General features: G+C 52.9%; 1 protein-coding gene across 3 annotated transcripts in view; it reads left to right on the forward strand.

The window, feature by feature from the left end:
- The window catches only part of ANKS6 (ankyrin repeat and sterile alpha motif domain containing 6), a 42,343-nt gene that overhangs the window by 16,777 nt on the left and 2,109 nt on the right, over window positions 1–23,457 (forward strand). Inside the window, exons 6-14 of one of the 3 annotated variants that reach the window (XM_040962902.1) lie at window positions 136–284; window positions 1,037–1,235; window positions 1,820–1,869; window positions 4,764–4,953; window positions 5,496–5,645; window positions 7,576–7,751; window positions 14,243–14,429; window positions 15,417–15,484; window positions 17,426–17,542. In XM_040962902.1, the coding sequence (XP_040818836.1) occupies window positions 136–284; window positions 1,037–1,235; window positions 1,820–1,869; window positions 4,764–4,953; window positions 5,496–5,645; window positions 7,576–7,751; window positions 14,243–14,429; window positions 15,417–15,484; window positions 17,426–17,542 (1,286 nt within the window). Of the gene's footprint in view, window positions 1–135; window positions 285–1,036; window positions 1,236–1,819; window positions 1,874–4,763; window positions 4,954–5,491; window positions 5,646–7,575; window positions 7,752–14,242; window positions 14,430–15,416; window positions 15,485–17,425; window positions 17,543–23,457 lie in introns of all 3 variants that reach the window. The other 2 variants (XM_040962901.1, XM_040962905.1) reach the window with 2 other exon arrangements.

Consider the following 23,457-nt stretch of genomic DNA (forward strand, 5'->3'; position numbering starts at 1 on the left):
AGCCCTGCTGGCTTTTCCTGCCACCAGTGGCAGAGCAGGCAGAGAAGCAAGTGCCTTGGTTCTGGAACCACGCGGACGCTGGGCTGTTGGGATGTCCCTGTGGCCTGGCAGACGGATGTGTCCTTGTGTCCACAGACACGGAGCTTGTCCGGCTGCTGGCATGCGTCTGTATGCAGGTGAACAGAGACCAAGGCCGGCCCAGCCCCCAGCCATCCCTGCCCCACCTGAAGGTCACGGCGCCCTGGAGCATCCCCACGCTGCCCGACGAGAAGGGTGGCCTGAAGGTGGGTTTGTTCTTGCCCCTCGGCATCTGTCTTCTGACGGCCTGGAGGCTGGGCACTGGAGCTGCGTACTGGGGCTGAGCTGTAGGGAACTGGTGACCTCATTGGGGCTGTGCTAGCCATGTGGCAGTAGCAGTGACTGCTTGGCAAGAGTGTGGGTCCGCCTTGCCACATCTGTCATTTGTGTCAAACAACAAAAGCAAAAGCGATGCGAATTTGGACATAGACTCCCAGTTTCTTAACAGAAAATTTGCGGATTTCTGCCGCAGCTACCCTCCAAGCAGGCATGGGTCATGAGGAGCCCTCAGGAGGGCAGCAGCTGTTGCCCCTATGGGTGGGGGAGGCATCAGCGCCAGGAACAGATGGCCCAGGCCCTGGTACACACACCCTCCATTGTCTCCGAACAGGAGATGAGGTAGTGCAGTGATGGAGGTTAAGGTGTCTGAGGTTGCCATCTCACTGCAGGACCTCAAGCTGGTCAGCAGCTCCCCACGCAGGTCTCCATCCCTCCAGTCTGTGCAGAGTGAACGCTGATTGGATGAGAGATAGCCCATGGGGCTCAGCACCACCCCCCGAGTTGGGAGAAAGGCTGCCATGAGGATGCAGCTAGCTCCTCGGAGAGGGGTGCTGGCTTTACCTGCCACGGGGCCAGGAGGGCAGCTTGGTGGAGCTAAGCTTGTTGCCATTCCTGGGCCGGGATGCTACCTGCCCACCTGTCCTGGGAGCGTGACACCCCTGCCACATTGCCTTGGCAGTCCTGGTGGAGCCGGATGTCCAATCGATTCCGAAAGCTCAAGCTGATGCAGACACTGCCCCGCGGGCTGTCAGGCCAGCAGCCCTTGCCTTTCGCCGATGAGCCCGAGCCAGCACTGGACTCCACCATGAGAGCGGCCCCCAGGGACAAGACGAGCCGCTCGGGGCTATCCGATGCAGCCCTCGCAACCAAAGATGGTGGTGAGAAAAGGACGTGTGTGTGTGCTCTGTTCTATGCCTTCTCTTCCAGGCTGCCGGCAGGGTGGGGGGATGTCAGGCTGTAACACGACTACACAGCTGGCAGGTCTTGGGAACAGGGACACAATAGTGGGCCAAGGGGAGTCCCAGGTTGCTGGGCCACACTTCCTGCCATGGGACCTTGGGCCTTTTGTGTCTGTCCCCACGTAGCAGGTGGCTCTCCCCACTTAGCAGACATCATAGCTCTGCATTGCTGCATGCGTCTTGAGGTAGAAGGACTGGCCTGGGACCCAGGGGTCCATGGTGAGCTCTCCACCACTGAAGGTAACCAACAGATGGAGTGACTGCCAGCTTGCTGAAGGAGATGGGGCAGCTTACTAGACAAGCCTGGGCCAGCTCCTGGGGCACCAGTCTTTGGGCATGCCACTGCCTGAACAGCATGGCAGTGGTAAGTCGTGGGACTTAGGAATGATAGAGTCGCCCCAGAGAGCTGCTCACCCAGGATGAAGGCCAGCCCCCGCCACTCGTCCCCTGCGTGGGTGAGCAGGGCTCACTTCAGGAGACTACTGTCTGTCCGCCTCTCTCAGGTCCCGGGAGCATGCGAGGAGAAAAGGAAGATGCATTGCTGACCACCATGGTGAGTGAGGGGCTTTTCCAAGAGCATCGTGAGGTCTCTGCATTGTCTGGGAAGGAGACCTAACGTGTGGGCGGTGGTGGCCGGTGGCCATGTCTGACAGTGTGGACCAGTCTGAACTGGGTGAGACCGTACTGGCATTCCAAGGTTTATGTGGAAGGCCTGGTGGCATTCTGCAGGCAGAGATCAGTAAGTGCCTGCAACGCAGCTGGCACAAGGTGAGAGCCCAGGAGGGGCCTCAGTGTCCTAATCTGTAAACAGGACATGCATCTGGGTTAGGCTCAGTAATGGATAACAGCAAGGCCCCAGTTAACAGGAACATAAATAAAGCAACAACTCTTTTTTTTCTTTCCAGTAAATAACATTTCAGACTGGCCCAATGTCCCCATGGAATTAGGGTCCTTGACTCCCTTTACCCATGCCCCGCCCCCCGTGGCTCCTAGTCCAGTATGATCCAAGATGGCTGCCAGAGCACCGACCATTATTGTCTCATTCCGGTCTCCAGGAAAGAGGAGGGGAGCAGAGATTCCTGTGGGGAGGTGCCGGTTGTCTTTAAAGTTTCCTGGAAGCTGCCACATGTGCCTGCCACTCATGTCAGCCCAGCCGGAGTTTAGTTCCCTTGGCTGCTTGGCACTGCCCAGAAGCTGGGAAATGCAGCCTGTTCTAGGTGGGCTGGAGCCCTTGTAGAGACTCTGGGTGTGGCTTCTCGGGCAGAGGTGGAAGGCAGACCCTGGGGACAGTTTACAGCCTCTGACACAGAGAATAGCATCTTTCACGGTTATGGCTTTCAGATGAGACCATGCCCAGGAAGGTGTGGACGCAGGGCCACTGTGGAGTGTGGCCTTGCATGTGGGACACCTTCCCCAGCCCACTAAGTCCACATCACTCTGGTATTCAAGTTGGATCCCTTCTTGGAGTGCTGAGATTAAGAGTGTCCAGCAGGGGGCAGCATTGGCGAGGATGAGGAATGCCTTGGAGCAGATGAAGAATTGCTTCTCTGCCTCTTGGCTAAGATTAAGTGTGGAGCAGATGAGGGGTGGGGACCGCTCTGCCCCCACACTCCCAGTACCTGCACTGTGAGCCGCAGCTGCGAGAGCTCATGTTGCAGGCTTTGCACTCATATTCCCGGGCAGTGGTACTTCCTCCCCAGACAGGGGTGCTGTTCTAGAAGTCCAGGAAGATGTGGTCCAGTGGGAAGAAGGAGCAGGCAGTGATGCTGGGATCCTGCTGGCCTTTTGTGGTGGATGTCTTCCCAGCGTGTCCCTAAGCACTCTGCACCTCACGTGGCGTGTGGAGTGACGGCAGTTGTCGCTGGTACAGATGCTTCCTTATTTATATCCATTGCAGCCAGCTAGGGGTAGGTCATTAGCTAGATTTCTCTGCCTTTGAGCCAGGCCAAAGCCAGGAACCAGGAGCTTCCTCCAGGTCTCCCAAGTGAGTGCAGGGAACCAGGGCCTTGGGTCATTGCCCCTTTCCCACATGGACCTACAGGGAGCTGGATCAGAAGTGGAGGAGTCAGGATTCGAACAGGTGCCCACATGGGATCCAGTGCTGCAGGCTGCAGCTTTACACACTATGCTGTAGCACTGGCCCCTAATTTTCTTTTTTTAGATCTGTGTATTTATTTGAGGGAGAGGGAAACAGAGATTTTACATCTGGTGGCCTGGCCACAGTGGCCAGGGCTGGGCCAGGACAAAGCCAGGAACCAGGAGCTTCCTCCAGGTCTCCTGCCTGGGGCCAGGCATCCTGAGCAGCTTAACCTGCTCTACCACAATGCCAATCCCTGAATTTGGTGTTTTAACGGCTCTGGGGTGTTTTAACTTGTCCCTCACTTTCCCTGTTTGCTTAACCGTTTTCCTGGGGCAGGTAGCCTGGAAATGGAATTCCTCCACCTGGGAGTCCGATATCATTACTTGGGTTTGACCCCTAACCCAGGTGTGCAAGTGCCCATCTGGGGGTGGGTTTTGCAGCTGTCGGAGCACAGGCCCCTCCCCTGTGGCTGGATGGAGTTTGTAGGGATCTGGAAGGCCCAGCACCTGTTGCAAGATCCTCAGGGAAGCAGAACCACGGTGATGGGTGCTGTGTCGCCTGCACCTGCCTCCATGCCTGCGCTGGCCTGTGCCACCTGATTATACCTTACGGAGGGCCCTGTGGTGGTGATGTGGGCACTGTTCCCCTGATAGCCTCTGTGGCCAGCGATGCAGAGTCTCCTGGTCCCTGAGGCAAGCTTCTCGGTGGGATGCCTGTCCCCGCCAAGTGCCATCTGGCACCAAGGCCACTGTCTCCTCTTAATTAAAGCAAGCAGGCACTGTGCAAGCACTTGTCCTCAATGAACCAGCAGCCAGCCCCAGGGGGATTTTACAACTGACCCCCATATCACATGGTCAGAAACCAAACCATAGGAGCCAGGGCTGGAGCAAGCCAAGTGGGATGGGGGATGGAACATGGGGCATCAGCCAGGCGGTCCCCACCCCTGACCCCTGGCCCCTTCAGCAGCCCCAGTCCTGCCCTGCTTAGCCCTCCTATACTCTGTCGGCACTATGTTCTTCCCATCTTCCCTGGAGCCAGCCTGCATCGCCCTTGGGTTCGGTATGGTGTGTCTCATCCGCCCTGTTCCCACAGCCCCTGTGTGTACCTCCCCACTCCAGCTTACCCCCTTCGGTTGCTTCTCCTCAGCTCTGTGCCATCCTGATCTGGCTGTGCAGATAGAGCCACGTGAGGGCAGCCGGGAGTCAGAGCAGCATGGATGGAGCTGTCGCTCAGTGGCTGGGATGCAGGCAGGGACACCACCTGCATCCCTGGCTTGAGTGGAAGCAGGAAGAGCAGGTGTAGTTGTCATCGAGCCCAGAGCCTGGAGGCCACCTGGGCTGGTCTGACCCTCGGCCTGTCTCTTGCAGCTTCGGAACGGAGCCCCCTTCACCAGACTCCCGAGCGACAAGCTGAAGGCAGTCATCCCCCCCTTCTTGCCCCCCTCCAGTTTTGAGCTCTGGAGCTCCAGGACAGGCCACGATGGGAAAATCAACCCTGCCAAGACTGTGCTGCCTCAGAGACCCAGCAGGGGGCACCCCGTGGGCACCGAGACCGTGAGTCACACAGCAGGGTCCACCATGTCACCATCACCTGCAGGTGCTGGGAATTCAGTGGCCCCAACCCAGTCATGCATGTGCAGAAGGGACTAATAAATTGGGGTGAGGGGACATGTGGAGCTCTCTGACCCCGATAACTCTGCCTCCCCCGGGCAGATGAGGAAATGGGGAGGGTCCAGGGCCAAAAGGCCAGTTCTTGGGTGTTAACAGTTGCCAGGATGTGTCATGAGAAGTGGACACCTGGAGCCAGCTGTGCATGCCACCTCTCTGCACGGTGGCTTCAGGGTGTGGCCCTTGGTTGGTTTCTGTAGCACGCTGAGGCAGGGTACATGCTACAAAATGTTTAAATGTTCCCTGTGTGCCTCTGCTCTGTAGACCTGAGCTGCCTCCCCCATGGGAGCTTGAGCAGATCGTGTGTGCGAGCAGGTGTGGGTCTACCGGGGCACACCACCTCGACTCAGGGGCCCTCCCCGCTGAGGTTCTCGGCGTCCTGAGTGAGGAACAGCGGCCCAAGCCCTTGATTTACTTGGTTTTTGCAGACAGCCGTCAGGCCGGTGAAATTTCCCAGTCTCTCCAGAAGCCACGCCTCTCCTGCCAACTCCGGGAACTTTGGTCACTCTCCTCATTCGTCGGGTGGCTCCAGCGGGGTCGGGGGTGTGAGCAGGCACGCAGGGGAACTGTATAACCGGTCAGGTGTGTCCTGGGCAGGGCTCCTGGGGGAGGGGTGCTCAGGGGGAGGGTGGGCTGAGAGAGGATGCTGTCAGCCCCAGACGTGAGCATGCTCAGGTGTACACACAGGTGCAGGCGGCTTCCCAGGAGTTCACAGTTCAAACTGTTTCCGTGGTGCTCAGGGTGAGTGGAGAGGGCAGAAATGAACTCTTAACTAAAAGGAACGCAGTGTGTTTTCATGGGATTTCAAGTCCCCGAAGGGTGAACCTTGGTGAGCCACTCACTCTACCCTTTTTTGTACAAGATGGGTGAGGCATATGCCCAGGGGTCCAGCAAGTTGGAAGCATTGAGGGCACATGAGAGTGCAGTTGTTCCTCTGGGCCTTCAACAGCCTTGCTGTTCTCTCTGAGGGTACCCTGGGCCACCCAGGGCCAGGTGGGCCTCAGGGACCAGGCGCACTTGGAGTGGAAAAGCTGTGAGGCCAGGTAAGCCTGGGCTGCAGACAATGCCATCATCTTGCCACCTAGGAGTCATCATGTACACTTGGTACATGTATACCCAGGACCTTTGTGCATGCTACAAATTTTGTTTTAAGATTTATTTTTGTTGGAGAGGAGGAGAGACAGAGAGAAAGTTCTTCTATCCGCTGATGCACGCCCCAGGCGGCCACAATTGCTGGAGTTGAGCTCAATCTAAAGCCAGAGCCAGGTGCTTCTTCCAGGTCTCCCACACAGGTGCAGGGTCCCAAGGCTTTTGGCCGTCCTCGACTGCTTTTCCAGGCCACAAGCAGGATGCTAGATGGGAAGCAGGGCGGCTGGGACATGATCCAGCACTTACATGGGATCCTGTCACATGTAAGGCAAGAACTTTAGCCTCTAGGCTACTGTGCCGGGCTCAACTATACATTTTTGGTGTAAGGTATGAACACTGAGTCTGCAGCAGGCATGGAATCTGGCCCTCTGGGTGGGTCATGTTTTATAGTCTCCTGGCACCTGTGAGTGCCCAACTGCACATGACAGGCGAGTGACAGCACTTAGTGACAGCACCAGGACCTGGGCCCAGGCAGCCTGAGCCCACAGCATGTCCTCATGCCCACACAGAATGAGATGGCAAGCACCTCTTTATGCCAGTCCGCTTATGTCCGCAGTGCCTTTTCCATTATTTTTTTAAAGAAATGTATTTGCTTGCAAGGCAGAGTTACAAAAAGAGAGGGGGAATAAGAAAACTCTTCCGTCCTCTGGTTCACTTTCCAAGTGGCCACAGAGACCGGAGCTCAACCATCTCCTGCCACCCCCTCAGGGTGTACCTTCGCAGGAAGCTGGAATTGGGAATGGCACTGGGATTCCAGCCCAGGCATATATAAGGGCTTGGGCAGAGGACGGGCCTCCCGAGCAGTCCCTTCTCCACTGCACTACATGCATGCCTATGTAGGGGAAGTGCTTGCCGAAATGCCTGGCACCCTCTCCGGACCTGGTAGCTGTCCCTCAGGCACCCTGCCACCCGGGGAGTGTAGTACTGCTTTGCTTCTTTCTTTCGTAATAAATCAACATCACAGGTAGATCTAGGGGAACGGAGTGGGGAAACGGCAGAGAGGGGTGAGGGTCCAATTGGTGCAGCATCCCTTATGATGGTGGGAATGGTTGGGGTGCAAGGGTTTGAAGGGGGAGTCCAAGGAAGAGGGGCATGCCACTGACTGGTTTCCCTGACGTCTGTGCTAGGGGCGGCAGGAACGGTCATGTGAAAGCCAGCGCTAGCCGGCTCCTGCCCCACCTCTTCCCAGGAGGGCCTTTGCAAGGTTTTCACTCAGATCCCTCTGACAATCCACCCTGACCCCAAGCCACCACAGGCAACAAAGTCCTGCAGATAAAACTTGGCTCGGCTCAGCACAGAACACAGCTCGCAGCCCATGCTGTAGGCCAGGATGGTCGTTCCCATTTATTTCGTCTGTCCACAGGTGGCAGCATAGACAGTGTCTTGTCACAAATTGCTGCCCAGCGGAAGAAAGCAGCCGGGTTATCTGAGCAGAAGCCCAGCCAGCGATCAAGTCCTGGGGGGCCCACGCCTGTGACCAGCCCGTCTGAGCTTCCAACTTCCCCTGCAGGTGGCAGTGGTAGCGCACCCAGCACCAAGGTACTATGTCAATTGCCCACGCTGAGCTCATGGGTTTCTGTTCTAGCGTGGTCCACATGTCAGGAGCCCTGGTTGGGCCATAGTTGAGGGGTAAGGTGCCTTTCTAACCAGTTCCTGCAGGGCTTTCTACAGAAGTGGGGAGTGCCAATGGTCTCCTGTATGAAGGTAGTTCACAGCCTGCCCTCCCCCACAATGAGGTGCTGCAAACTGCCAGCTTGTTGCACATGGCTCCTGCAGCCCCCCCCCGGTGACCAGCCAGTCCCTCAAGTGTTCCTGCTGCAAGCAGAGGGGTTAACAACACTGCTGCAGCCCCATGCCAGAGCACTGGGCCCATGCACAGCCCACATCTCTGTTGGTGGTTCCTGTGGGCAGTATCCGTGGTGAGGTTTGCTCTCCCACCTTAGTCATCTACACTGCACGTTTTGGAGCACCTGCTGTGTACCTGCTGCTGCCAGCAGTAAGGAGCCGAGTGTGACGCACCTTCAGAGTGACGGACTGTTGTGGAGAAGGCAGGGTGCAGAGGGATACAGATGGGGGCACCCACTCTGGCTTGAGGGTGTTGGCACGCTCTGATGAGGAATCAGGTAGAAAGGCAAGAGTCAGGGGCAGGGCTGGTGATGAGGGAACCACTCCCGGAGGGAGAGAGCATGGCACCAGCTTGGGGGAGAGGCAGAAGAAGGCCATGGCAGGGCAGAGCCTGAGCCTCGTTTCCCTGCTTCCCATTACCATCCTGCTGTCCAGGCAGTGGGAGAGCACTTCGTCCCTGCATGGTAGTGGCTGTGGGGTTTGCAGTGAACAACAACGCCATGTACCGCTACACAGTGGGATGCCTTCCATTGTCTTGGGACTCTGTCCCTCCACCTGCCTTGTTTGGTTCATGCAGTAAACCCCAGAGTGTGGGTTCCAAGCCACAGAGGATACTGGCAGCCCCCGTGAGTTTGTGTGTCCAGGAGGGATCCAGACCCAGCTCCCAGCTGGTGTCAGCCTTCTCCCTGGAATCATGAGAATGCTAGGGCTTCATGCCTGCACACTGGGAGCCTCCGCCATATACCCTGGGAGCTTCACCCCTGCACACTGGGGCCTCGCCCATGTGCACTGGAAGCCTTACCCATGCACAGTAGTGGCCTCACCCCTGCATACTGGCCCACCACACAGGCGCCTGCCCATGTGTTCTCAGCCCTGCCACGGGCTGTCTCGTAACCGCTGAGTTGTTCTAAGCCTCTTTTGCAATAGGACCTTGACAGTCAGGTTCCTCTCCAACAAAGCTACAGAAAATGTTCCTTGCTCCCTGTGCATTTGATTATTTTGCATTCTGTTAAAAATTATGTGTGATACAACTTATTAATTAAGTACCTGATCCTGATAGAATTCGGCTTCAGGGCAAAAAGCTCTACTGACATTTTGATGTAGTCTGTCAGCGTTTATATAATCCTTGTACTTCCCTTCTTGCCTTTGCCGCCAGGAAACTCAAAGCTGCTCATGAAAGTAAGTCTTCCAGCCTGGGGCTTTGAATAGTTTCTTTCTTGTCTGTTGTGTTTAATTCTCCATTCTTATTCTGATGATCTTATTATATGTGTTAGATATTATAGCTTCCTTTAATCGGTGCGGGAAATAAGCAGGCAGCTACGTTATAAATTACATTAGCTGTTAGTGCGCTTGGCTGCATCTGTCATATATAATCTGTATCCAAGTACATCCTCATGTAAGGAAATCGACTGTGTCAAAAGATGCATTCAGGAAACAATAAACCAGGGAAACGGTCCATTTCAGCCATCACCTGATACTCGGAACATCATCATGTGCCATAAACTTGGGGAGCTGCTCGAAATTGCAGGGGTTTGGGCCCCACCCCTGCCTGACAGAGTGAGATCTTGCCTGCCCTGCAGAGCCCAGTCCAGGGCGCTTGAAAACTGCTGCCCTGAATCGGAGGACGCCGAAGTGGGCTTTCTGTCACATGCTGCTGCAGCAAATGGAGACATGAAGTGCTTCGCAACGACTCCCTGAGGAAGAATTAGGAATTAGTATTCCAAATAGGAGCCGTGTGAATCTGAGTTTTGTACTTTGCTTAAAGCAAGCAGCTCACTGTAGTTGTGGATTATTCACAAAGCACGGCTGCTGGCGGGATCACGCCGCCGCATCAAGTGCACTCCAGGAGACAGGGTGTGATGAGCAGGCATTTGCACCTGCCCGCCTAGGTCCCCGGAGGCCCCCACAGCCCACCAGGTACAGTCAACTTCTCTTCCCACGCGAGGCACAAACCAAAGGTGCTTGCATCGCTGGTGGGTGCATGCATGGGAGTCCCAGTCTCCACGTGGACTCAGCCAGCCAGTCTGGTCTGAGAGAACCATCCAGTAGCTCAGAGATCCCATGTGAGCCTTGTACCGAGCCCCTAGCTCGGCAGTGCTACCCCTGGGGTCCAGAGTGGCGCAGTCCTTGGCCTTTGGCTGGGAAAGGTCAGCTTGGTAGGCTTCGGCTAATGAGCTCCTGCCTAATGAGGACTTCTGCAGAAGGGCTTGGAAGTGTCCTTGCTTGGAGGAAAAGCAGAAGGAAGATTGGATTCATGGTATATGTGGCCTATCAGAAACCTTTTGATGCCCATGGAAGGGGCTTGTTTTTCCACCCTGGAATCACAGGGCGCAGAGAAGACACTGGAAGGCTTGGTGGAAGGAAAATGTACTCCTAGAAATTTAAATTAAAAAATCTACCTTAGTTCTCTGTCCAGGATGTCCACTTTTTGGCAAAAGTTATAAGACACTTGAAAAGGCAAGAGAAGGAACCTCAGTCTGACAAGTATTAGAATTATATGACAGGGGCCCTGTGCGATAGCCTAGCAGCTTAAGTCCTCAACTTGAACGCACCAGGATCCCACATGGGCGCCAGTTCTAATACCGGCGGCCCTGCTTTCCATCCAGCTCCCTGCCTGTGGCCTGGGAAAGCAGCAGAGGATGGCCCAGAGCCTTGGGATCCTGCACCCGTGTGGGAGACCTGGAAGCAGCAGCTCCGGCTGTTGTGGTCGCTTGGGGAGTGAATTGGTGGTCAGAAGATCTTTCTGTCTCTCCTCCTCTCTGTATATCTGATTTTGCAATAACAATAAAATAAATCTTTTAAAAATTTACTACATGGCAGAAAATTTGAAGTAACTATGACTGTTAGCCTATTAGGCTAAAAGCACTAGTGGAGAATATGAACCACATGCAAGACTACCTAATTTTAAAGTTGTACTTACTTATTTGACAGGCAGAAAGAATGAGGTCTTCTATCCGTTAGTTCATAGCAGCAGCCTCCAACCACCATGGTAGGCCAAACCTGAGCCACGAGGTGGGAAAGCTAACTGGCCGTACCCTACCACCCCCAGAGCACAGCTAGCTGGGAGCTGCTGGGACTCGAAGCCAACACTGCAGTGCAGAATGTGGACATCCACAGCAGAATCGCAGCTGTTGTTGGTGGTGTTTTCTAACCTTTTTTGTTTGTTTCTTTGTTTCACCTGCAGTCATTTCTATTGACCTATCAGCACATTCACAGGTTCCACTTTAGGTCCAAGGAGCCCATGGAAGGCATTCCTCATCTCCATTAGTGTGGTTTTTTTTTTCATCACTGACTTTTCCATTTGCCTTGTCTTGTGGCTCCTGTCTTTGAAAAAGTAACTGTTGACGGGAGAGGAGGAATTTGGCAAAGTGATTGGCCCTCAGCTTTCCTCCCAATTCCAGCTTCCTGCTTCTGCGCCCCCTAGGAAGTAGCAGATAAAACCTGGAGTGGGAGTAGGGTCCCTACCACCCACATGAGAGACCCAGATTGGGTGCTGGGATGCTGGCTTCCACCTGGCCCAGTTCTGGCTATTGTGGTCATTCTGGGCAAGTGAATCACTGGTGGCAGATCTCTTTCAAATAAAGTAAGTAAATGACTTTTTAAAAAAATTGTTTGTTTTGAAAAGCAGAGTTAGAGAAATAAAGAGATCTTCCATCCACTGATTCTCTCCCTAAATGGCTGTAACATCCAGGACTGAGGCAAGAGTCCGGAGCTCCATCTGGGTCTCCCACATGGGTGGTGCGAGTCCAGCCACTTGGGTCTTCTGCTGCTTTTTCAGGCCATTAGCAGAGAGCTGAACCGGAAGTGGAGCAGCTGAGATTTGGACCCTTGCTCATATGGGATGCCCATGTCACAAGTGGCTTATATTACATTGCCACAATGCTGATGCCCTGCCCCAAGTAAATAGTTTAAAGGAAAAAACAAAAACCCCAGAGCACTCAGAAATTGTAGTATGATGCTCTAACATACAGGTGATTGAGATCCTTGAAGGAAAATAGGAGGCAGGGATAGTGGAGTGAAAAAGTATTTAAAAAAATAATGACTGAGAAGTTCCCCAAATGAATGACGACAGCTGCAAGCTCAAAGACCCAGGACTTAGAGAACACGTTTTATTGGCCATGTGATGGTTAAAGTCTGCCAACAAGACAAAGGGAGCATCTCCAAGGACTCCAGAGAGAAAGAAAATGGCATACCAAGAAACAAAATACAAGCTTTTAGCAGACTTGTCAGATATGACAAAATTCAGAGATGATGGTGTGACAGCTTTAAAGTGCTGAGAGAAAAAAAAGCAGTCATGTTGGCTCCTAGTTGAGCTGGGAAGTATCATCTCTTCTGCTTTTCTGGAAGAGATTATGTGTAATTGGTGTTTTCTGTAAATGTCTTATGCAATTCACCAGTGACACCAACTCGGCCTGTTGGAAGGTTTTCCCTTGCACGGTAAGTTTTGTAGTAGAGATAAGACTGTTCAGGTTACCTGTTTCTTCTTGGATAAATTTTGCCTTGGTAAGATTTCACAAAATTTCATCTGAGCTGACTTGTTAGTGATATTCCTTTATTATCATTCTAATGCATAGTGAAAGTAAGAATGCCCCTTTTAATATATCTGATCAAGATAAATTTGTGATTTCTGTCTTTTTTGGTCAGTACGCCAAAATTTTAATCCATTTTAATGACACTTTTCTAGAACCAACTTTGGTTCCGTGGATTTTCTGTGTTTTCTTGTTTAATGTTGTTGATTTTTGCAGTTATCATTTCCTTCCCTTTGCTTTCTTTGCGTTTTGGCCGTCTTTCTCTGCTTTCTGCTTTAGAGGTGAGGCTGCTGCTTAGAGATCTTGCTTCTGTCCAAATGCAGGTCTGAGTGCTCTTACCCTGCCTCCCACACGCTCTTGTATTGTAAGATCCTTACATGGCTCAGTATACTTCTCCTGAAGCTTGCTCGCCAGCCCTTTATGTAGTATGTACAAGTGTATCCTTGGTTTTGCTGTCATTTGGGGGTTTTATGGAATTTGTTACTTATTTCTAGTTTAGCTCCATTAAGCATGTATTCCTTTACCACCCTTGAGGTATATTTAGGCTCAATGTGCTCTACGTCAGCAAGTCTCCACATGGAGTGAAACTATTCTGTCGCAGTGGGCAAAGGGGGAGTTCCAAGGCTGTTGGTCAGGTCAGGTTGGGTGGTAGCATCACTTGGTGTTCTGGCTGACTTTGTCTCTGCTTGTTCTCTTAGTTGCTGGGAGACAAGTCTCTGACTGTAACTGTGGATCAGTCTGTTTTGTTTCAGTCTTTGCCCCAGGTGTCTTGAAGTCCAGTCCCTGTTTAGGATTGTTAGGTCGCCCTGGAAAATGACCCTCCTGTATCATTGTAGAATGTCCCTTGTGGCGTTAACAGGAGAAGAAAGTGACATACCAGTAATCTGCTCTCCGCAGGAAAAATGTGAACATCTCCCACAGAATATTAGCAAATTAAATCCAGTGGTTGAGTTGTGAATACATCTAACCAAGAGGAGTTCATCCCCGAACATAAACCTGTTCCACATCAGAAAATCACTCCCTGTGATTCACAGTATTAATAGAAGAGGAAAATGCAGTAACAGCATTCAAAATCAAAATTCACTCATGATCAGAACTGCCAGCAAACTGGGGATTGAAGGGAAAATCCCGATTCTGAGCTAAAGTACCTGTACCCAGCATCACACTTGATAAAAGACTGTGCCTCCCCCCCGAGACGCGGAGCAAGGAACTCTCACGATGTGGTTCGTGCAGTAAGGCGCGAAAAAGAAATCAAAGGTAGGGCAGTTGGAAAAGACGTGACGGCTGTCTGCCTTCTTGGAAGACACAGTTAGCTAGATGGAACATGCCAAAGAACCTACACACAAGCATCCAGGGCTAGTAGGCAGGTTCAGCAAGGTTTCAGGAAGCAAGGTCAGTATACTACAGCCACTTGTATTTCTTCATACTCACAGCAAATAGTTAGAACAATTGCTTAGCCTCCAACCCCTGTCTTTGTGGCCCACACCTGTGGACTTCCTGAAACTGTTCTGGCAATATGTATGTGCCCTGCATGGTGTTATGGTGGGTCTTCCCATCCCACCCACATGTCCTGTTGAATCAGTTCCCCCACGGCTGTGGGTGTCTGTTTTCACCTCTGCTGCCCTCCAGGTGACGGCATCCGTGTTGTGTCTTTAGCAGAAGTTGGAGACCAGCAAGAGGCCCCCATCTGGAACCTCCACTACCTCCAAAAGCACCTCCCCGACCCTCACGCCCTCCCCCTCCCCCAAAGGGCATGCAGCAGAGTCCTCTGTGTCCTCCTCCTCGTCCCATCAGCAGTCCAAGAGCAGCGGTGGCTCCAGCAGCGGGACCATCACTGATGAGGGTAAGTCCTCCTTGCATAGCCGCCCAGCCCTGCAGAGCCACCAGGTGCCCATAATTGCTATGGCCTTCCGAGGTCAGATCTATTTGTTTAATTCATGGAAGGTCTGTTCCTCTGCTTGCCTGATTCCATGCTGTATTCTTATCCTTACGGTACTAGAAATGTAGTTGCTGCCTCAGTGGTTTGTGGGTACAGGTGTTTGGGGCGTGTGCCCACAGGAAAGTACATCTTCACTATGAAAGTGTGTTCTTGCCTGCCTGAGCTCTGCAGAGACCCGCATCTGGCCCACAAGGCCAGGGGTCTTCCCTTGGGGGATGGCAGGGTCTGGAGCATGCTGTGGGCTTGTCTGGTTCCAAGCACTTTGGGGATGCCTCTCTCACTGTCCCTAGTGGTGCAAACAGCTCCAGGCTTGCTCCATCTTCCCACTGATTTGCAGATCCAATAGGAAGAATGTTGTCCTCTCAGGTGCCCAGTGAGGTCCCAAGGGGGTGAGGGCCCTTGGCCATCAGGCTGTATTTCTAGTGACCAGCGTCACCTGACTGTCCTGAACTGTGGAGTGCATTGTAGGCCAGGCCCAGGTCAGATGTGGTTTAGAAGTGGTGGAAAGTGGCTGTTTGAGCATGAAAGTGCTGTTTGTAGGAACAGGGTGGGTACTGGGCAGGCAGAGCCGGTATGTTTTCTGTGGCCGAGACAAGCTGGACCATACCTGGGCCAAGCCTGCTGATGGGGATGATGAGGGCAGGAACCTGGGCCTCCCACACAGGTGCAGGGTCTAGAGGACTCAGACCATCCTCCCACTGCCTTTCCAGGCCACAAACAGGGAGCTGGAAGGGAAGTGGAGCAGTCAGGATGCCAGCACTTGGAAGTGGAGGACTAATCAGTTAAGCTATCACTCTGGTCCCTTTATGGACATTTAAAAACCATGAGTTTTTAAAAATCCATTTATAAAATGTGTGTGTGTGTTGACATCTTTTCCCTTCCCTCTTGCAGATGAACTGACTGGAATCCTTAAGAAACTGTCGCTTGAGAAATACCAGCCCATTTTCGAGGAACAAGAGGTAAAGGTGTTCTTGAATGTTAATTTCAATCCAACTGGTCAAAGAAGACTTTGCCTAAGTACACAGGTTTTGCTCTGCAGCCCAGATCGACCTCTGTCACCAAGACTGAGGAAATAGAATCCATGTTCGGCACACCAAGTTCAGTCCTGGGGCCCTCGTGGCTTGTTTGGTTGTCACAGAAGAGTGTGATTTTTAGTGTCTCTGTCTTGAAAAAAGTTGGAGTCTGTTTGACTTGAAGGCTCGTGGGTTTCACTTGGGCCACAAGCCAGTCCCAAGGGTTATCCATGTTAGGGTCTGTGGCAGTCTTGGGGAGTTCCTGTTTGTTCAAAAGCATCCAAAATCACATAAAAAAGGAGAGGAAGAAAAAGCACTGCCCTGCCATTCACTGTGCCTGCCAGTGTGCAGCGTGGCATTCATGGGCATAGCCTGGCGTATTCATACCCTGGATACGCAGACACACATCCACAGCACGCTGGGATCCCACAGTTCAGAGCAGCTCCATCTAGCCACCGAAAAACGACATTCCGGTTGTCCACCGGCTACAGCACTGTGGATAATGCAGTATCCGCTGGGGGCAGCGCTGTGGTAACACACAGTCCCAGACCTCTGTGCAGAGGAGCAGTGAAAGCAGAGACCAGGCCTTCTGCCACATCACCTGTAAGCCGCAGTGATGTTGTGCTCCCAGATCAAGACCGGGGTCATAAGACCCATCGCTGGTGGGTCCATGTGTAGGAAATGTCTGCAAACACAGAAAATAAAGTAGAGGTTGTCCCAAGCATGGGGGAAGGGGGCAGGAGGTGCCATCCAGCTGGGATAGACCATGGGAAGTGTGCTCCAATTGACCGTGGTGATGGTTGCACAGCTCCAGGCAGGCCTGCCAGATGGTCACCCCGCATCCCGTCAGTAGCCGGATGGTGTGGCAGGTGAGCTCTGTGCTGATAGGCTGTTGGGAAGCATGCTTTGCCAGCCAAACTGACTCCCACACACGCCACTGTCGTAGTGGATCTACAAGACACTGGGGAGCAGCTCCTTGCAGGAGCCAGCTTGTGGCCAGCTAGTCCATTCCACTCCGTGTTCTGGTTCAGAAGCAGGCAGGAGTGTGACAGGCATGGCCTTGGCCTACCCCACTGCAGGAATGCGTCCCCACCTCCTCCTCAGGATAGTGGTTACTCTCAACTCGGCAGGCTGCCCCAGGGACTGTTGTGTGCCCTGTCTTCTGGCCATGTGTGGCAGGTTTCTGTATGGTGTGAGGTGGCATGAGGTTAGCTGCCATAGTACCCAGGTCCTACTATCATCCTGATCCTCCATGGAGAATGTAGGGGTTGCCCAAGCTGGGGCGTTGCCCTTCTCCCTGCAGGCCTGGGGTTCTCACCACACCAGCCTCCCACCTCCATGACTCCGAGACCATCATTTCTGGTTGCGTGTGGAGAGTTTTCCTCACCCCTCAGAACCTGTCTGAGGAGTATTGGGCTTTTGTTTGTTTAGGTTTATTTGATTTTTATTTAAAAGGCAGATTTACAGAGAAAAGGAAAAATAAAGATCTTCCATCCACTGGCTCACTCCCCAAATGTCCGCAATGGCCAAAGCTGAGCCAGTTCAAAGTCAGGAGCTTCCTCTAGGTCTCCCATACCAGTGCAGGACGCCCAAGACTTTGTTCCATCTTCTGCTTTCCCAGGCCATTAGCAGAGAGTTGGGTGGGATGTAGAGCAGCCAGGACATGAACCGATGCCCATATGGATGCTGGTACTTGCAGGCAGAGGGTTAGCTGCTCGAGCCATTGGGCCATCCCCAGAGTGTTGGTTTGAATGCTTTTTTTCAACTAAGTTTGAAGCATAATGACCAGAATGGGCAGTAGAAAATCCCCACAAGGCACTCCCCTGGTGACCGTGGTGTCTCCACTGCCTGTAACATCAGACGGTAGCCATCCCTCCCTCTTCACAGGTGGACATGGAAGCCTTCCTGACACTCACAGACGGCGACCTGATGGAGCTGGGCATCAAGACGGACGGCTCCAGGCAGCAGATCTTGGCGGCCATCTCAGAGCTGAATGCCGGCAAGGTATGGCGCTCAGTCCTTTGTCCTTGCTGCTCTCAGCAGGGAGCATTGCCCAGCTCCCAGCTCGCTCACAGAGCCCTGACCACATTGCTGAGAGTGGGCATCCCTGGGAGAGGCCGGCACCTCCTCACTTCCTGCTTCCCTGGTACTCTGCTGCCCTGTCTCCCGTAAGGTTGTTGTCCTCTCTCTCTCTTCCCTCCATCGTCAGCCCGCACAGAACCAGGAGACACGCTCAGGAGATCTGTGGAAACACAGGCCAGCAGGGGCTGGAATCCCAGCATCTCCACGTCCTCACGGGGTTCCTCAGGGCAAGGGACTGACCTCTCCCAGCTCTGTGGTTCAGACAGGAAGGAGAGGGAGATGGGGCTTGTAGCCAGGACTAAAGCACACACGGAGCTGTCCATCACTGCTGCTGCTGCCATCCCACTTTTTTGTGTGAAATTAAATTTCTGTCCTGTCAGCTTTAAAGCTGAAGATTAATTGTGCCCCTCCAACCGGTGGCACCACCTCCGAGAAATGAACCCAGAAAGGCAAAACCAAAAATGGCAGATCATCACTCACTTGGCAAACACTCCCTGTTGTTATTTTTAAGATTATTCATTTAAAAAGCAGAGTGACAGGAGTGAGGGACACAGATCTTCCATCTGTTGGTTTATTCCCCAAATGGCTGCACTGGGGAATCCAGGAGCCTGGAACTCCGTCCTGGTCTCCCATGTGGGTGCAGGAGCCCGAGCTTGGGCCATCTCCTGCTGTTTCCCATATGCATTAGCAGGGAACTGGATAGGAAACAGAGCAGCCTGACCATGAGGCCCATGTGGGATGCTAGCATCAAGCAAGCAGTTTAACTTGCTATACCACAATGTTAGCTGGACTTTCTCTCAGAGAGAGGATGGATTCTTCCACCTTGCATTCCAGCAGCTGTGCACACAGCTTACTCACCTGTTGCTCACTGACGCTTTGCTCCGCAGCTGCCCGTTCCTTGGACAGCAGCTGGGATGCTGTAATTAACCAGCATCACCATCGCAGGCGTCTCTGCCTTTCTCCTTTCTCTTTCTTTTGTTGTTTTTAAGCTGTGTCACATAATATGAGGTTGTATCAGAGAGCATGACCAATTTTATGGCTCTTTCTGTCTATTGCGGGATTATGTACTGAAATACGGAGCAGACATACAGCAATGGCAGCCAATACATATTCATGCAGCACTTTATCACTCACAGGTTGGTGTGCATGCGTTCCCCTGCTTAGGCCTGGAGATAGCCAGGTGCTGCCATCCTGGCACCTCCTCCTGTTCCGGTCCAGACTCTCAGCGGTGGGGGCGCCATGCCCAGCTCACCTGTTGGGTGGGCAGTGTGGGCAGAACCTGAACCAGGGCCTAGGCCTCTCGCCTGCAAGTGGCTCCTCCCGGCCCTACCCAGATTGCTCTGTGGTTATCGTGCGTCGTCCTTCCTGGTGGTGTAGGGGAAATGCGTGTCATTTGTGAAGCTGGATATTCTTCCCTATTCTTTGCTGTTTGTTCTTTCTCCTCGGTAGCTGGCCTGAACACTTGTCACCTGCTCCATGGGCCTGGCCAGCCTCCCTTTACACACAGAGAAGCCTGAGATAGGCCAGGGGCTCTTTCCTCTTGCAGAGGGGAGGGGCGAGGAGGAAGGTGGAGATGGGCTGGTTAGGATTAAGAGGGTCGTCCGTCTGGACCCTGAAGCCCCACACTCTGGCTCATCAGCCAGAGCAGCACTAATGTCTCAGGATTCTGATTCCTTCTTGGAAAAGAGCCTGCTGAGTGGCTGTGTACTGTGGGCACTGGGCTGGCGTTGGGCCCTTGGGAATACGCTGCACCTGGCCTTGTGTTTGAGCATGTCACTTGCAACTGCTGCCGTCCTCTGTCCTTACAGAAGCCACTAAGGTGACTTCCAGTTTATGGAGGAGGAGATCAAGGCTCAGATTCAGATGTTTGTCCAAGACCGCGTAGCCAAGTAGGAGACAGGGCCAGGATTGGAGCCCAGAGTCTGTGTCCTGACCACTATGCTATACTGCCTCAGCGGAACAAACCTGTGATACATGTTGGTGTGTAGCACATAGTGCCCAGAGAGCTCCTGGGTGAGAGTGGTGGTCACGCAGGCTAGGGCCTCTCCTGATGTTCCTGTGGACGTGTCAGGGGGTTGAGACCCTGGAGGAAGAGCAGCAGCTACTGGCTGAAAGAGTGGGAAAAGCATGCAGAGTTGGCAGAGGGAAGCACATAGGCAAAGGGTCTGGGACCAGAGGGTGCAGGACATAGGCAAAGAACAAAAGGAGTGCTTGGAGTACCAAAAGCAAGAGGTGCAGGGGTGGGGAGGCCAGGAACAGATGGAGGTTCCCAGAGAGGTGGGGCAAGGGCCTTGGGGAGGGATGTGAGTGAGGGACAATAGGAGACCCAAGCATTAGAAGACTCTTCTTCATCCTATCCTCCACAGGTCAGATGTACATGTCAGTGAGAAAAAAAGGAGGAGACAGCCAAGGTTAGGCCAGTCCAGAAAGGGGATGGAGGGAGATGTTGGAAGTGGGTGGGGTCAGGAAGTGCCAGCAGAGCCTGGTCTGTAGATGGTAGCCGCTGGTGTGTCCAGAACCTCCTCTGTGTCCTCTTGTAGCCATGACTCCCCTGAGCCCAGGGTTATGAAAAGAAGGCAGCCTGGGCTGGCTTGCAAACATCAGTAGGGACACATGTGACATCTGGAGCCCGCCCCAAAGGAGCATGTGTTTCTTGATGCTTACACTGATGGGAACATTTCCCATTTTCTGTCCAGTCCCTTGTCTCGCACCCCAACTCCCCATGCTGTACTCTGTGCATCCTGCACTGAACAGGCTCCATCAAGAGCAGCGAGAGGCGCAGCTGGGCACCCTGGGGCTTGGCTCCTGGCTGCTGCCCAGCATCATTTCTTCCAACTCACATCCTAGCCACAGTCTGCGTCCACCCGGCCCTTGGGCAGTCCCATGCAGTAGGGACACAAGGGAAGGGGCTTGAGAAAGGCCCTGATGTGCAAGGATGATCAGTACCAGACTGAATCCTCTGGGATCTTGGCTAGCCATTATTGAGTGTCACAGAGAAAGGGCACAGTTGGCAGAAGCTGACATTACCAGGCCAAGTGTGTGGTTTTACCGCTCTTAGTTGGCATTGCAACTCTCTGCTGGCTCTTGGATGAACAGCAAACTCCCTGAGCCCAATGTGGCTTTAGGAGCCCTTGCCATACCCCTTCAGTGCCCTGGCCTTGAGCTTCCCACACCAAACTCACCTGATCCTGGCTTCAGGGGCTTCTGTTCCCATGATGTCTATAAGCCATGAGCTTTGCCTTCCAACACATTCTTTTCCTTTTGCTAGCAAAGTTCAGCTGAGAGGGAACCCATCATGACCCAAGTCTGTGTACACACTTGAGAACCCAGTGCCTGCATGAAAAGGGCAACCCACTCGTCCAGTCCTGCAATGTCCTGGGTCACAGCCTGCAGATGGAGAAGAGAAACACGTCTAGGGAGACGAGCAGCATTTTCTGAAACTGCACAGAACTAGGCTTACGTGAACCAGGGTTGTGACAGAAATGTATACTGAGATCGGCAGACAAGCCCAAAGTTCCCACCTGTTTGTCCAGTGCCCCAATGCCCAGGGATTAACACAGCAGTGAAGGCCAAAGCCAGTGGCCAAGGGACAGTCCAGGTTTTCCATGTGGTAGCAGGGTCCCCAGTAACAAGAGCCATCCCTGCCACTCCCAGCCTCCAGGTTAGCTGCAGGCTGGGGTCAGGAGCAAGGACTGGGCTGGAACCCAGGCCCTCCCCGCTGACCACTTAACCAAGAGGCCAAATGCTCATCTTAGCATCAAGCACATTTCTTACACAAAAAGACAAATTTAGAGCATGGTAGCCTGTGATGAGCCCAATACAAGCTCGTAATAACACGAAGTTATTTTTCAGACAGAATAAACAGTATTAGCAAAGCACAGGGCCTCCTAAGCTTGTCAGCCATGTGGCTTCCAAGTGCAGCCACCTCCGGCAGCTCTGGCAACACTGCTCAGGGCTGCTGTGAGCCTCTTCATTTCAGAAAGGAGCTGGGGAGTGGAGAAGTTACCTGGGAATGACCCGAGTGTCACCCTCCCATGTTCCTAAGCCACTGCTTCTTTTTCTCCTTTGTGTGTGTGTGTGATTATGAAAGCAGTGTGTGTTCATTTGTCTAAATTTGCGCAGCACCAAAGCAGTGAGAGAAAATTTTAAGAAATCAGAATCCAGCTACCCCAATTATTTTTGAGCAGGTGACTTGGCAGGATTTTGTGCCAACTACCCCCCACTCCGATACAACAAAGCTAAATTTGGGTTCAAAATTTTACATCCTGTTTTCTTTGTTTAACCTAGGATTTCTGCAGCTGTACATATCATTGATAACTTTACTAGAACTAACATGCATAGGTATGCCAAAATGGATTTTGCATGAAGATCTCTCCTTGCTGGATTTGGAGGGACCCAAGGTGTGGATTACGGCTTTGTGAGGCTGGGTTCCTGGTGACCTCAGTCGCTTCTGATTGGGCAGTGACAGATGGACAGCCAGCTGCAGGGTGCTGCCATGTCTCCCCGAGTTAACCTTCCAGCCGTTGTTACTCCTTGAACGTGTCTGTCTCACCGTAACCTCCTCAATACTGTGCACAACCAGCTTGGGGATGTTAGGTGTTTGTTTTGAAGCTGAGTGTCAGAGAACTTCCATCTGCTGTTTCACTCCCCAAATGGCTGCAACAGCCAGGGCCCGGCCAGGCTGAAGGCAGGAGTCAGGAGTTTTGTCGGGGTCTTCTACATGGTGGCAGGAACTCAGGAATTTCCATCAGGGCTGGAATCACATTCCCATATGGGATGTTGGAGTCACAGGGAGCCGTTTAACCCCATGTGCTACAAGCCAGCCCAGTCAGTTTGCTTTTATAAACCTTATTCATTTGCCTCCCCTCTCCCAAGCCCATAACAGTGTCTCATTTGAACATGCACTTCTGTAAGGTCTAGATGAGTTGAATCCTTTTTTTGTTTCTTTAATCTGCATTTAGCAGCCATTCATTTTTCTTCTTGGAGACTTTTTGAGGCAGGTCCTTGGAAACTCAGGGTTCTCACAGGGCAGTTAGCAGCCACTGGTGGCAGCAGCGAACGAGCTGCTACTGGAGGTCAGGTGGCAACGAGTGCTGTAGCCCCGTCTCATCCTAATCTTATTTCCCAGGCCATGAGGGCCATAAGCAGGGAAGCCGCTCGTCAGCCTGCTCTCTGTGCACTGTGCCTGGCGCCGTCTTATCTGCCACCACAGGTTGAGCCCCTTCTTGGCCCCGGAGGGGATCATTAGCCCCATTTATAGAAGCAGAAATTCAACACACCGAGTTGACCCTGGGATGCCACCACTGACCCATGGAGGGGTCGGGGTCCTCTGACCTCTGTCCCATGTGTCACCTCGCAGCCTTTAAACCTGTGTGGCTGGGAGCCAGACATTGACCTACAAGGCAATCTTTCAGTCCTCCCACATGCCTGGGAGATGTCATTCACACAAGAGGTCCCTGCCTGGAGGCTGAGAAGGCAGTGAAATGAAGGCCAGCAAAGTATAATATGTGGGCTGGTTCAGTGGACAGTGTCTCGCTCTTAGCAGAGAAAGAGCCATCAGACACCACATCTCTCCTTTACCTTTTAACTGTGTTTGCCTGTTCATTTTAAAAAGATGTTCATTCGTACTGCTACCCTCACGGGCAGGGCTGTACCACCTCCTGCTGTTCGCATGGGGGAGCTCTCATGTCCACAGTGACCACATGAGCTGTTAGCTAAGCCCTGCTCCTCCAGAGTGCTTGGCACCCCAAGTATTTTCAATTTGGGATTGGGGTTATATTTTTTAATGATCTTGTAATATTTGCAGGTACATCATGAACTATCTGGGGAACAGGACA

The sequence above is a fragment of the Ochotona curzoniae genome, unplaced genomic scaffold, assembly GCF_017591425.1.
Source record: "Ochotona curzoniae isolate NIBS_2020 unplaced genomic scaffold, NIBS_Ocur_1.0 scaffold_3208, whole genome shotgun sequence".
Lineage (NCBI taxonomy): Eukaryota > Metazoa > Chordata > Mammalia > Lagomorpha > Ochotonidae > Ochotona > Ochotona curzoniae.